At 39.7% G+C, this 13,326-nt stretch overlaps 1 protein-coding gene across 2 annotated transcripts in view; it reads right to left on the bottom strand.

Moving 5' to 3' along the window:
* Positions 1-3,045: 3,045 nt before the first annotated feature.
* Positions 3,046-13,326, bottom strand: part of Nachra7 (nicotinic acetylcholine receptor alpha7 subunit) — a 306,590-nt gene continuing 296,309 nt past the window's right edge. For both annotated transcript variants that reach the window (XM_076319086.1, XM_076319087.1), the window contains exon 12: positions 3,046-12,145. In XM_076319086.1, coding sequence (XP_076175201.1) covers positions 11,978-12,145 — 168 coding nt within the window. In that variant the 3' untranslated portion in view covers positions 3,046-11,977. The remainder of the gene's footprint in view (positions 12,146-13,326) is intronic.

The following is a 13,326-nucleotide window of genomic DNA, read 5'->3' as shown; positions in this document are numbered from 1 at the left end:
GACTAAGTAAAAAACTAGGTTTCAAATTGGACACAAGTAGATACCAAGACGGTTATACAGTATTATGAATCCTCGCAAGCTTTTACAACTAATTTTTTCACAAAAAAAATTGATCGAATATTACTAAATTTTCCATTTAAATAATATACGTATGTACATATATGATAACTATTTGGAAAAGAAAAGGACAATTATAATTGTATTTGTAAAAGAAAGTATATAAGGTAAATAAAGATTTATTCTCTCGTCTTAACGATACATCCAAAGAAGTGATCTTCGTTTTAAATTAGAAACTCTAAATTTGGATAATTTTTCCAAAATTTTATTAGAAATTCGAAACGAAAATTCAGTACCTTTTGGACTGATTTTACTCTAGCTTTGGAACGTCGTGCTCGATAAGTGTTGCACTCGAACTTAAACAATTTTACAGAACGATACATGAGATTACGAAGTGCACCCGGATCGACGTTTCTAAAAAAGGATAAAAACGTATTGCATTTCTGGTTTCCTTTCTTGTTATCAAAATCCTCGTTACATCTTCGGGATTAACTGTAATGTTATTGTTCGGTTATATTCCATTTCGGCTGCCCTGCGTATACTTTTGTGTATAAAGAGCGGTTTAATAAAATCGGACAAAGAATCTTCGATCTTTCGAGTGTCTTCGCGCAACGCGCGATAAATCCCCACAATGTCGAGAAACTATTTAAAATTTTTTTCTTGCGACACTTTCTGAACATTTCTAACGAGTTTCGTGTTTCAACATCTACCGGAAGCGTGGTTCACAATTTGTCGCGATCGTAATTCACTGACAGACCTCGTCTTAATTTCGAAACAGTCCGATCGATAAACTCCGATTCTTCGTCCTTTCCATCTTGATCCATAAGCACCTGATCTTGGATTCGACAATTTGGATTTTCCATCGTACGGAACACTTTCACAGTTCCACCTTGAATGAAAGCACTCGAGGACCCATATCTTTCACAAAAGAATTACTAGAATTTCTTCAATTGATGCGGATCGATCGACAAAATCCCAAACATGGCAACGAATGCTACGCGCGAAGAGGAAGTATCGTATTCGTGCCGAACGTTTAATAAAGCACTCTGGAATCGTGATCCGATTTGAGATTCTGTCACGAACTCGTGGACGAGAGATCGGGTGAACATTAGTCGGGTAAAAAAAGAAAACAAACACATTTTTCTTTTCCAAGTGTTCGTAGCTACGCTGGAGGCTAACGCTGCGGAAGACTTTGACGTGCTATAAGTATAGTAGACCTTATACGTTAAATTACGTCTGACTAGAGTTGTTTATCTCGGCTAAGTAATTCTCGGTTCACCGTTACGATTAAGATCGATTTAATTCGCTTAGAAACGGTTATCGGTATCTCGCGTTGTAATAGAGGTAGTATATCGTAATATCGAAAAAAGTTTCATCCTCAACAACGTCAACGTTTCTTGGAGTTCCGAGGAGATTGTCTTTGACACTTACACGACACGGTGTCTCGATGAGCAATCTTAGTTATCCCTACCAGTTACCTTAATAAGTCGTTAAAATGCTTGGATTAATACGAGTCGAGTAAAAGGCTGGAAAACGGAGGAGAAAGTTTCGAGGGCTCGAGCGAGTCAACGGAACTCTCCTTCCTTCTTTCTTTTCTCGCGCGGAGACTTCATCGTAGAGCAGATCGAAAGGGGCTGATTTGTCGAGGATTTTCCACCCGACGTATGACCTTTCGAGTGCTAAGGAGAATCGAACTATTGTTTGGGAAGAGAATTGTCATTTAGACGATGAAATCGATGTCTGAATTGTTCTTTAAGGTAGACAATGCAGACGGTAAATTACGTGGAACTACGTACGGTAAAAATCGAGTCTCGAAAAATGGGAGCAGCGAAGAATCGTGAACATTGGAAAATTCAACTATTCCCATGCTTTCCTTCCTTATTATCAGACCCATTTCCAGTGGCAACGAACGATTCTAATATAAATATATACTCGTCTTGCAATCCGTGATAGAAAATTAAGAAAAAAATCTTTACCTACGAAACGAATGAAATATCGTTTGAAAAGTGTTACGAATTATTATTTTCTACAGGTTTGGAAATAATCGGTAGTCGAACATTGTGCTTTTGGTACGTAACCGGTGAGTAAATTGCTCAGTGTTAAAAATTTTCATCAATGTACTCTACTCTATTATTCCATCGTGAACGAAACGTGTCAATTTTCTTCGAATTTTGCTAAACAATCGCGTTTGTTAAATTGAATTTAAATTGAACAAAATTTTGTCTTGCAACGCAGGTACGACTAATGTTAAAATAAAATTTAACGACACTTTAGCCCCTTTCCTAGATCGACGTCGCAACGTATCGCAATCGACTCTACATTCGATCTCGTTTCTGCTTTATAAACAGGATTGCTCGCGTTCGAATAAACGAGACACTCGAAAGATCGTAGACCGAATCGATGTCCAGAAAAAATTTCATCGCGTCACCCTGTACATATGCGCTACTACATTCCTATTAGCGTATCAACCTTTAATGCGTATTATTTTTCTGTTAATCTGTAATATTCATATTTGTCTTTCTCTTCTATTCGTTTAATCGGGAAAACGATTTTTCATAGAAGTCGCTTCAACCGTACGTTTAACGACGTAGAAAGAAAAGTTCAACATTTCGTACTGTCGGAGAATTAATAAGTAGTACGTTATCGATAGCATTAGTTATTTATTATAATTATTATTGTTATTGTTATCATTATTAAATATTGTTAGTACTAATGTTATTGTTAATATTATCATTGTTTTCATCTCATTCGTGTTATCTTTATTATTTAATTTTTATTTATCATAAGATTAATAGTTTTATAATGACAACTCCGCGTGTGACAAGCTGACTTTAATATATATGTATATATATATACATACATATATATGTATACATGTATATACACATAATACAATATAAATACAAATATATATTTATATTATGTATTACATATATTATTATAATATTTTTTGTTCGTTTATTAAAGGCGCAGATCGCGTTAATTCTGTCTGCATTTTCCTTCTCCGTTTCCTTCGTTTTCCCCTTTTTCTCCGGTTTTCCTTCTGCTTCCCCTTATCGTTTCATCTTTTCGATTCGTTTGAATAGAAATCTCATCGGATTTTGATGGAAGGTTGCCACTTGCAGACATTCGAGAACATCACTGTCTTAAAACTTGGGTTTCTCTTTCAACGTTCGTTCGATAATTGGATTAATCTTTAACGATCGACGATAAGAACTCGATTTATTGTAAAATTACCCCTTATATTGCCAGCTTTTTGTCAGAAATATGCAATGCGATTGATTTCGTGGAGAACGTACTGTAAAAATGCCCATCGTTTACCGATTTTAAACAAATCCGTATAACCTTTGGTGAACTCAACGTATGTTATATACGCAACTTAAATATGGGTACAACGCTGATCACTAACCGTGGCATAGTGTTTCCTCAAATGTTGTATGGGAAAATTAATTTCATTTCGAAGAAAGTTTCAGAATTGTACGGAGAAGACGATACTAGAGAAGGGAGGGAAAATTCTTTCCAAAAGGAATCGAAATCTTTCCCTTCCGATTGAAAATACAACGAAAGCTCTGAAAGATCTTTTTAAAATGTAGTCGAATAAAAGTGTTTAGTGTACCTACTCCCCTGCAAAACAAGGTGTCGAATATTCTCGTAGTTTATTGTTTTTAAATTCGCGCACATGGAAACACGATCAATTTTTTCACTCGTAAGATCGTCCGATCCGTGAAAACGTGCAGTTTTGTGTTTCGTTTACGTTTGCCGCGCGAGTGTTTCGAAAGAAGTCTCGTGTCGTGGTTTTACAACGAGTTCAAGAAGGTGGAAACGTTTCGGCAGCGCGTGCAATTAATGTCACCCCGCGCGCCAATATTCACGTCGACACGATTGAAAACATAGAGGACTTCGTTTCATCAACGTATCCATATTTGAATCCGTGCAATTCCCAATACACGGTTGCACCGTGTATTCGAAAACATTGATCCGAGCAAATGCACGCGCACAAAACGATTTATACGTTTAAATACACACCTTGTACAGTGCGACGCAAAGAACGCGTCTCCCTAAATTTCAGGATCGTGGGTAACAAAAGGAAATTCCAACGTGATTTCTTCTAACAAAATTGGTTGATAAATATCGAAATGAATCGTTGCTATCGGTAAATAATTTCAATCGATTTTCGATTGAACGAAAAACGGTACACATTTTCCGTTAACAGACGGTAAACACTGTAAGCACGTGTATACGAACGAATCCGAATATAAATGCACGCGTGTCTGTATCTGTGTCCACGGAGTATAAAACGAATAATCAGTCGTGTATTAAGAACATGGGATTTTAAATCCTCCGAATACACGTAACACGCGTGTTCCTTTGGTACACGTACAAAACCGAGACCTCTATTAAAAACCGATACAGTCACGTTCCGTCTGAATTTAAAGTTCGTCTCTTTCTTTGCTCGTTCGATCGTTATTGTTATCGTTATTAATCCTATTGTTAATATTATCGGCATCGATGATCTAGATTTTTCGACGATGCGTGCCACATTTTCGTTTTTTTCCCCTCGAAACAAAGCGATCGCATGGAAAGATCCCCGAAATCAACGAAAAAACTCCCTTTCCCCGGTGTCTACTATTTCTCCGTTTGTGTAACGACGACAATTAGTTTTACGAACGACTCGACAAATTGTTTCTACCGTCTCGTCTAATTAATCCCTAAGACCCTGAATCTCGTGAACAGCTTAAGTGCTTGAACGTTGACCGTGTTGCTTGAAAATACGCCCGAACATTAATTACTCTCACTAAGCGTTCGGCTTATGGCCACCCGTAAACATCGGTTCTCGCTGGATAAAAAAAATAAATGAGCATCCGTGAGCAATGAATTACGTTCTTCCTTTTTTCTTATTTTTTGTTTCGTTCAGTGAGCAACTCGAGTTTCGAATTCTTCAACTTGATTTCGATATGTGGCAACAAGTAATCGTTTCATTGTAAGAACGAGTATATATAGTTTATTAATTATTGAACGGTTTATCGTTCCCCTCTTTCTAATCGCCGGAACTTCCTCTCAACTAGGGTTTCGTAGCGTTCAATCGTCACCGATTTCTCATTTCTTCCAATAATAAATCGACCTAAACGACGATCCAGAGATTTCGGCAGTCGTCGAATCTTCCTCAATCTGTATATCCGGCTGCTTCCGTGCTCTCGTTAAGAACTAATTAAATAACAAGTAGTATCGATAGACTCGATGTTATTTCACCGTTAACAATTATCGTTACGCGTACGCGTTAACGTGTTTAGATTCGATTAAAATGGAAGCGTCGTCGCGCGGTTGCGACGTGCAACGAATGAGCCAATCCAAGGCCGATCTGATTAATTCATTATACAATTTCATCGATTCAGCGAGAATTGAACGATCCTCGACAATTCTCGCAACGATACAATCTGCGACTTTATCGTCCCTTACTCGGGAACATGTTCTCCTCATTTTATTCGTCTTTCTTATTCCGTTTTAATTGAATATCGGTAATTAGGGAACACATTATTGAGCGATTTCTTAGTCGAATTATGTTTCGTACCTTATGGACACTAATTAAGCTTGGTAGCAGCTCGCGTCATTGTCGATTATTTTTTTCTTTTACGTATTCACGCACTTTGATATCACCGTTACCGATATAACGAAGATTATTCATCTCGTTCGCTTAGACCATTATAAATTTTCGCGCAACGTCGTGTAATTTACAACTTATCAATTTTAAACGTGAGAATCGTCGTTTCTCACGCGAGAACAATTTACAAGCTGATCAATCGAGACTGCTTACTTCGAATATTCGGTTTTAACGATTTTTAACCGTTTCTCGTACTTTTGCGAGAGAAAAGTCGACCCGCGAAGATTATTGAAATTTATACATAGAATGGAATCGTAAGTACGACGAAGAAAATTATTCTCGGGTTTTCTAATACACGGTAAATAACGAAAACAATTTTCGAGACATAAATGATCCCAGGGTACAGTTCACGTTATAGTTAGCGTACAATTCTAAGGTGAAAGAAATAAATGTACGACGAATCATCTCGCGGGATATTTCGATCAGCCTCGTGAACGTCATCTCCGAATTAAAATAAAAAATAACGGACAATGACCACGATTCGTCAACTATACGCGGACTCTACGTCGGCTAAAATTGTTTACAGATCGATGGAAGTATCACGTTATTATGTTAATATCATTTTGCTGTCGAGTCGCCATTTAAATTCTGTTAGAATTATTAAATTTAGTTGGAATTTCATCGTAATTATTAATCAAACTGGCCACTGAAGGGCTCAAGCTGACCGCGTTTCAACAATTTGTCGTCGCCATGCGACTCTTTCCACCAACTTGAACTACAGCAAACGTGGCCGCGGAAAAGAAAAGAAGAGAAGAAATGGCCGCGGATTGGTTATCGTTTCGTCGTTTCGCAATAAAAAAACGTTCACGAACACCGAACGGTAATTTCTACTTTGCTGAGAACGGCACCCGAGGGATCTTATTGCGAAACGAAGCCACCGAAACAATAGCGTTTTCAAATGCGTAGCTTCTTTTCCTTTCTTCAATCTGATCGACGGTATCGCGTATCGAACTTTCATTAATTTACGTTTACGTTATCCGCGTATTTTTTTTTTTCTCTTCTGTTTCACTAATGACACTCGCTCGAGATAACCGTGCTTTTTCATTTATGTTTTTTTTTTTTTGTTGTTTTTACTTTTTTCTTTTTGTCTTTTCCCTACGTAGTACTGTATTCTACCGAAACCTTCCAGCGCGAACCATTATGTAGGAGCTTTAAATTCAATTCAATAGTTTAATTAGTTTAGCTGATTTACCTTTGTAAAGGTTTAGAATGGTTATGCCACCAATCGAGCGATATTGATTACCGTTTATAGTTTATATTCTCTACGTTTTTTTAAATCGTTCCTATAACATCATTAACAACGTTTTTTTCATTAATTATTATTTTTTAACCATTATAATAATATTTAAAAGGTAACATGATTGGTTGTCGCGTCAATGCCAATGGCCAGAACGTGCTATATTATTATTTTTTTTTTTTTTATCTTTTGCTTAATACATTTTCAACAAAACTCGCTTGCGAGACTATCCGTTATCGAGATTTCGATATTTTCTTTGGTATTCACGATGACGAGTACCCAGTCCTTCGGATTTTTCGTTTCAATTTTCTTTAGTACAGTCGACGAGATTGCTTTTATTTACTTGTTGGGCCTTCGTTTCCGTTTTGTTCTTTATCGAAGGAAGAAATTATTTTTCATCGAGAACGCTAATGATTTTCTCCTTTGACGTCGCGATATCTTTCGTTCTGAACGAAGGGGAGAAGGAGGGGAGGGGAGGGGAGGGGAGGGGAGGGGTGATAGTGGTGGCGGTGGTGGTGGTAGTGGGTGGTTGTATAGAGTTTCTAATTCTAACGACTATTCGAAACGGTAAAAACTTAGACGCTATATATGAAATTAGACGATTAATAACTAATTTGGTTGAGTATCGAGAATGGAGAGCTACGTATATCGGAACAACACTGTATCGGAAATCATCGTTGAAACAATTTTCGAACGGTCGTGTACTTCTTTCCCAACGATTTTACAATACCGATCGGAAAGAATATTCTCGACGAGTTTGTAATTTCGATTGATCGGAATCTTCGATTCGTTCGTTCTTTGACACGCGATACCATTTACGACTTCGAAAAATGTCCGCACGAATAATCAGTCGCATAACAAGCGAGGATGCGGAGAAATTGTAATAATACTCACGATCACGATCGACGAATTTAAAACAGTCGAGTACCCAATTAGCAAGTTCTCATTTGATATTCTCAGGGACGCGAAGTGTCTCCTATGACACGTTTTAATCTATTATACTTGCACCTTCAGGAATTCAATTTCCATAGATGACAGTGGTTAATCTCGAGAAGACGAGTTTCGTCTATTCGAGAAACGATTCGAAGATACGCGTTCGGGTTACAGAAAATTGAACACTCCTTCGAGAACGTGCAATATCGAACTTGGTGTTTACGATAAAATTGTTCGTTATTCACGAAGCTCGATAACGTAACCGTGTCCTCTCTTTCGTCGAATCTACGTTTCAAGGGTAAATCGATCGGTTGAAAATAACGAAATGATTTTTCAATTACTTTTAACCGAGACGACCACCCGTGTGACAAATGTCTCGTAACACGATTCCGATTAATTAATATTTATTCGAGAACTCCGAACGGGATTGTTCCGATACAAACTCGACCAAAAAGCAGTCGAAGTCGGGTAAAATATGCGATTATTGAAATTAACGAAGTACAGCTCTGAATCTAATCTTAGAAACTCGAAACATTCACGGCTCGCAAAGGTAATCCCATTTCCTTGTTATTTTAATTCGCCTGGGCGTTCGCGAGTTGCATTTTCTGTCTCGATACGAGTCTGAATATTAAATGGAATATCGTATTAAATACTGAGCACTCGTATATTGACTAAAGTGTTGTCTGCTTTTAAACTCGTAGCCGACAGAAATTCAACGCGTTTCCAGAGGATTCACGAAGCACGCTGAAATTGAATACGCTTCGTTGAAAATACCTGGAACCAGGCTAAATCGGTTCTTATCGTGTCGCATTTACCGTTATCGCGAAATAAAATTAAACGCGGCGATAAATATTTATATATAGAACTTAATCTCTCAAGGAAGTTAAAGAACGAACAGTCTGTTCGACCACCGTTCAATTGTTGACTATGCGAAGGAAATGGAAAGCGGGATCCTAAAAACCGGACACCTACCGACGATCATTGATATTTCACGCTAGTGTTCCGAGGTTCCGACAGCTTTTGATAAATAATTCTACCGCATAATCGGCAAAGACGGGTGTTCGGATTTATCGCGATCTACCGCGATACAATTTTGTACGAGGTTAGTGTTCGCGATAATTCCGAAATACTTTTACCAAAAATAACGAAATCCTCGATCCCGCGGGCTGAAAGATAACGAAAGATTCGTCAGGCGTCCCAGGGTCGAGGATGCACCGATGCAATCGTACAAGAATAAATCGTTCAACGAAGAGCCTGTTTCGACACGATGTAAATGGAAATCGTATCGAATTCCAGTTTCTGGTAAATACGAACGCGGAGTTTACGGTGTCCGTTCGCGAATGCGAACGTTCTTTGTTCGCTAGTTTTGAAACGCGTCGAGAACACGTAGATCCTCGAATCTGTTCTCTCGCCAGGGAAGGGATTCACTTTGCAGCGACAAACGACAAAATCAATCGGAGCCACTGTGTATCCGTTGACGGATAATCCGACTTGGGCACTTTCGCGGACAAATTGCAAATGGTTTGGCCATTTAGAACGAGTGGCGTGCAGTCGGAGAGCAAGAGATTACTCGAGAACCAGGCTTCGGCGGTCGCTCGAAATCGCGAAAGTTCGTCCCGGGGGCCAATCCGATCGGGAACTCGTTCGTGGAAGAAAAAGTAGCTCGCGCAACTCGTGAACGAGTTCATTCGGAAATTTCTCGCCAGAGATCGTCGAGACTCGCGTCGTTCGGAGCCGACACGACTTAAAAAAGTAAATATACACTAGCAGGCTCGTGTTCCCTCGAATCGCCTCGCCAGTCTCGGATCCCTTGAGAAAAAAGTGGACGCGTCCTTTCTTCGCTCAAGTTTCACGATTCGCGTGAATTTCGAGGATGCGGAAGCCTCTCTGAAACGTTGGATCGAAAAGTTTGCGAGTAAACTGTGTAACGTTGTGTAGGTATCTTGGTAAGAGAGAGTGTGTACCGTGATGTGCGCTTGTACAAGCGTGTACAGAGGGACAACAACAAACGATGTCCGCCGATAGAAGGGAAAGAAACGCGTTAAAAATGAAGAAAGTTGCTGCGCTAAATCAATCGTCACCGTCACTGTCCGTTTCTCCATACGCGAACACGGGTTCCCCGCGTCGTTCCGTTTTTTTTTTTCGTTTCGTTTCATTTTTGTTTTCTTTTTTATTTCATTTTCCGCTCGCTGAACGCCGGATATACGTATCTACGTATGTATACCCTCTTACGAGCTAACAAAGAACAGTATTTTTTAACGCCGCGCTGTCGCACGCCATCTTAAATCGTAGTATAAATCCCCCGTTTATTTAAGTTGTCGTCGATTTACTTACTAGTGATACGGATAATAAAATTCACTGGCATTGTTTTGAATCATCTTGGCAGTTCATTGTGTGTAGTATTATTTTACTTTGTCCCTCTCTCGTCTTTTCTGTATTTTTTTTCTGCTTTTCGTTTTTTTCTTTTTTTGCATTTTCAAGTTTTCAGAATATTTAACGTGTGTGCGCTTTTGCTCTTAATCGTGTCTGCCTCGTTTCGTCTGGTTTTCTCTTTAAGCACAATAAAAGGAGCAATGTACCCTTCTTCAGCTTCTCGCTCTTTCGTTTGTATCCCTCTCCCTCTCCCTCACACCCTCACTCCCTCTCTCTCTCTCTCTCTCTCTCTCTCTCTCTCTCTCTCTCTCTCTCTCTCTCTCCCATGAGATGCTTTACTCGTATCGGCGGGAACCAGGGCCGAATGAAAAATCGTTTCGCGGCCGTGGACCGCGCCGAAAAACTCGATTTATCCCTTAACAAATTCAAACGCTTCGACGGTCCTCGGTGCTCTGCGTTTTTATGTTTTGTCTCTGCGCGCGTGTACGTACGTGTATCGTATGTGTGCGCGCGTGCGCGCGTGCGTGTGTGTGTGTCCGTGTCTATGTTTCACGCATACACGCGGATTTATTTGCATCCCGGTTGCGAACAATTGCAGTAACGAGCTTGGAAGGTGAACGAGTTTCCACGTTTTAGCGGCATTATTCCATTATGAGTTCAGAAAGCCGAATATTTTCGTAACAAAATGATCCCGGTGGTACGGTCGAACAGTTGCGTTCCCCCTTGGAAACTAACGCCGCGATAGAACCGTATCGATGGGAAATTGCGAAGAGAGAACGTTCGAAAATTTCGTTCGTTCGAAGATCGTGTATCCGAGGTAACGAAGTGAACACAGTACCGGGGAAATAATGGACGAAAACTGACAGAAAAGAATAATAATTCTCGTGCGCGAACTGATCGAAGAAACGTTTCCGGTACGAATCTCGACACGATTGCTGTTTCCAAGTGCGGATTTTGCGGACGATTCGAATCATCGACCGTGAACACTTACGAAACACTCGTAAAAGTATCCGTGGTGAACACTTGTGAAAAGAAAAGAAAATAAAGAACCGTTGAAATGTCCCGGTGAAACGTCGCGGACCGAAGAAACCGTATTCTGGGATCGAAGAATTAATCGATTCCCGGTTCGCGGTTAAAATTTTGAAATCTCTGCGCTCCGCGAGTTGGAACGTAATCTTTCCCACGATTGTTGGCAAGGGAACGGTTGAGAATCAAAGTAACGGTGTCCAATTGCCGTGGAATCGTGTCAACTGTGCTCGAGAGACTGAAAAATCCCAATCCTCCGTAGCGCGATCGAGAGGAGCATCGGGGATGCACATACCTCGGCGTGGATCGGTGTGTTCGTGTGTATATACGTGTGTCGGTTATCCCTTCCACGCCCCCGTGTAGGCGCATTTTCAACGTGTCTCGCTAAGGCGTCCTCTTGGAATGAACTACATGATGAGATATTTCTTATATATCGTTAAGAACGAAGAGCGTGATCTTCGCATTATTTTCTTCCTGTCGCGGTGCAGATCTCCTAAAACGTGACGACGCGCGAGCTTGAAGCGGGACCCCGCGCCGGACATCCAAGCGTAGAAACCTCGTTGTAAGCGTCGTTCGCCAACTTCCGCCGCGCCCGATACGTTCGAGGTCGTCGTCGTCCGCACCGAAATGCCGCGCCCGTGCACGATCCTCGTCGACCTCCGACCTTCCGGCGGCTGTCTGTCTTTTCTGAATCACGTGACGATGATGTGCGGCGCCGATAATAGGACGGTGATGGTAGCGATGATGGTGAACAGAGTAAAAATGATTAGGCACATTCTGTCAATCACCATCGCCGCGAACTTCCAGTCGTTCGTCACCTTCGTGTCCAACTCCTCCGACTTCAATTGATCCGTTATTATCTGAAACAGAGCAACGCGATGTATACTCCCGTTTCTTGTAAACGAGGAACAGAGTTCCAGGAATTACACCGTTGTTTTCTACGTGTATAGTTAAAGAGGTATTTAGATGTATTTTCTCGTCCCATTTTAACATTGCGAAGCGACAATGGAGGAATTGTTCGAGGCAATTTCGTCGAATAGGTTTTCGTAGAAATTTAAGACACGAAATTTAAAAGAAACATAAGTGGGCTCGAAAGGTGCGAATAATTTTCATCGGTCATGGAAACAAAAAAATGTCAACGTCTTTGGACGAGAAAGCTGCTAAAAATGTCGCAATATTCTACAAGGATTGCGGATACTCGTTCACACTTTTGTTAGAGTGCCTTGATAAAATACATCGGAATAGTATAGAAAATTTTTTGCATTAGATTGTTAACCATTTATCTCGATTAGAATTTTGTATTCAATACCGTTCAATTGTTGCCAGCATTTTAAATTATTTTAATAATGCCGGACACCAGTGACCACCAGTATTTTTAGGGCCATATTCTTTGCACAAGTGCAATGGCGTATAAGCATTCGATAATTGCATTATTTTTTTTAACGAAAATTTATATTTTTATTGGCATTGATCGAATCCTCTCGTCGTGCTACGTAAAAAAGTATTTAAATAAATTGAAAAAAGTATCGAAACGGTAAAAACAATGATTCTTTCGCGATATATTTCAAATAAACGTCTTTATCGAAGAAGACGTTTAAACTTTTCGCGATGACGTTGTAAACATATCACTATCTCGATATCATGGCCAGTATGCTCGATCAATTATGGCCCCTTGACATTTTTTCAATTCTGTAGAGAATCTACAAGAACGCATGCAACTGCAATGTGCAACATAACCGATAATTTTTAAAACAAAATGTGTACAATCTATCGAAGAAGCGTTTGCGTGATTCTTCGATAAGACAAACTATTCCAAATATTATATTTCGTCAACTAATCATTTTTTTACTACCTCGCACCAATACTTTTTCACGTAAAAAACACAAGAATTCGATCTATGGAAAACGAATGTGCAGTTCCATTTAAAAGATTAATGAAATTTTTCAACGCGTATGCACCATTACATGTATAAAAAATGATCCTACAAATGCACCCTTTGTAGTACTCATCTTTTTCCTTTGACATTTTTCTTTGACCGCGC

This window comes from Ptiloglossa arizonensis, chromosome 8 (assembly GCF_051014685.1).
Source record: "Ptiloglossa arizonensis isolate GNS036 chromosome 8, iyPtiAriz1_principal, whole genome shotgun sequence".
In the NCBI taxonomy this organism is placed as follows: Eukaryota; Metazoa; Arthropoda; class Insecta; order Hymenoptera; family Colletidae; genus Ptiloglossa; species Ptiloglossa arizonensis.
This window is presented reverse-complemented; position numbering and strand designations above follow the sequence as displayed.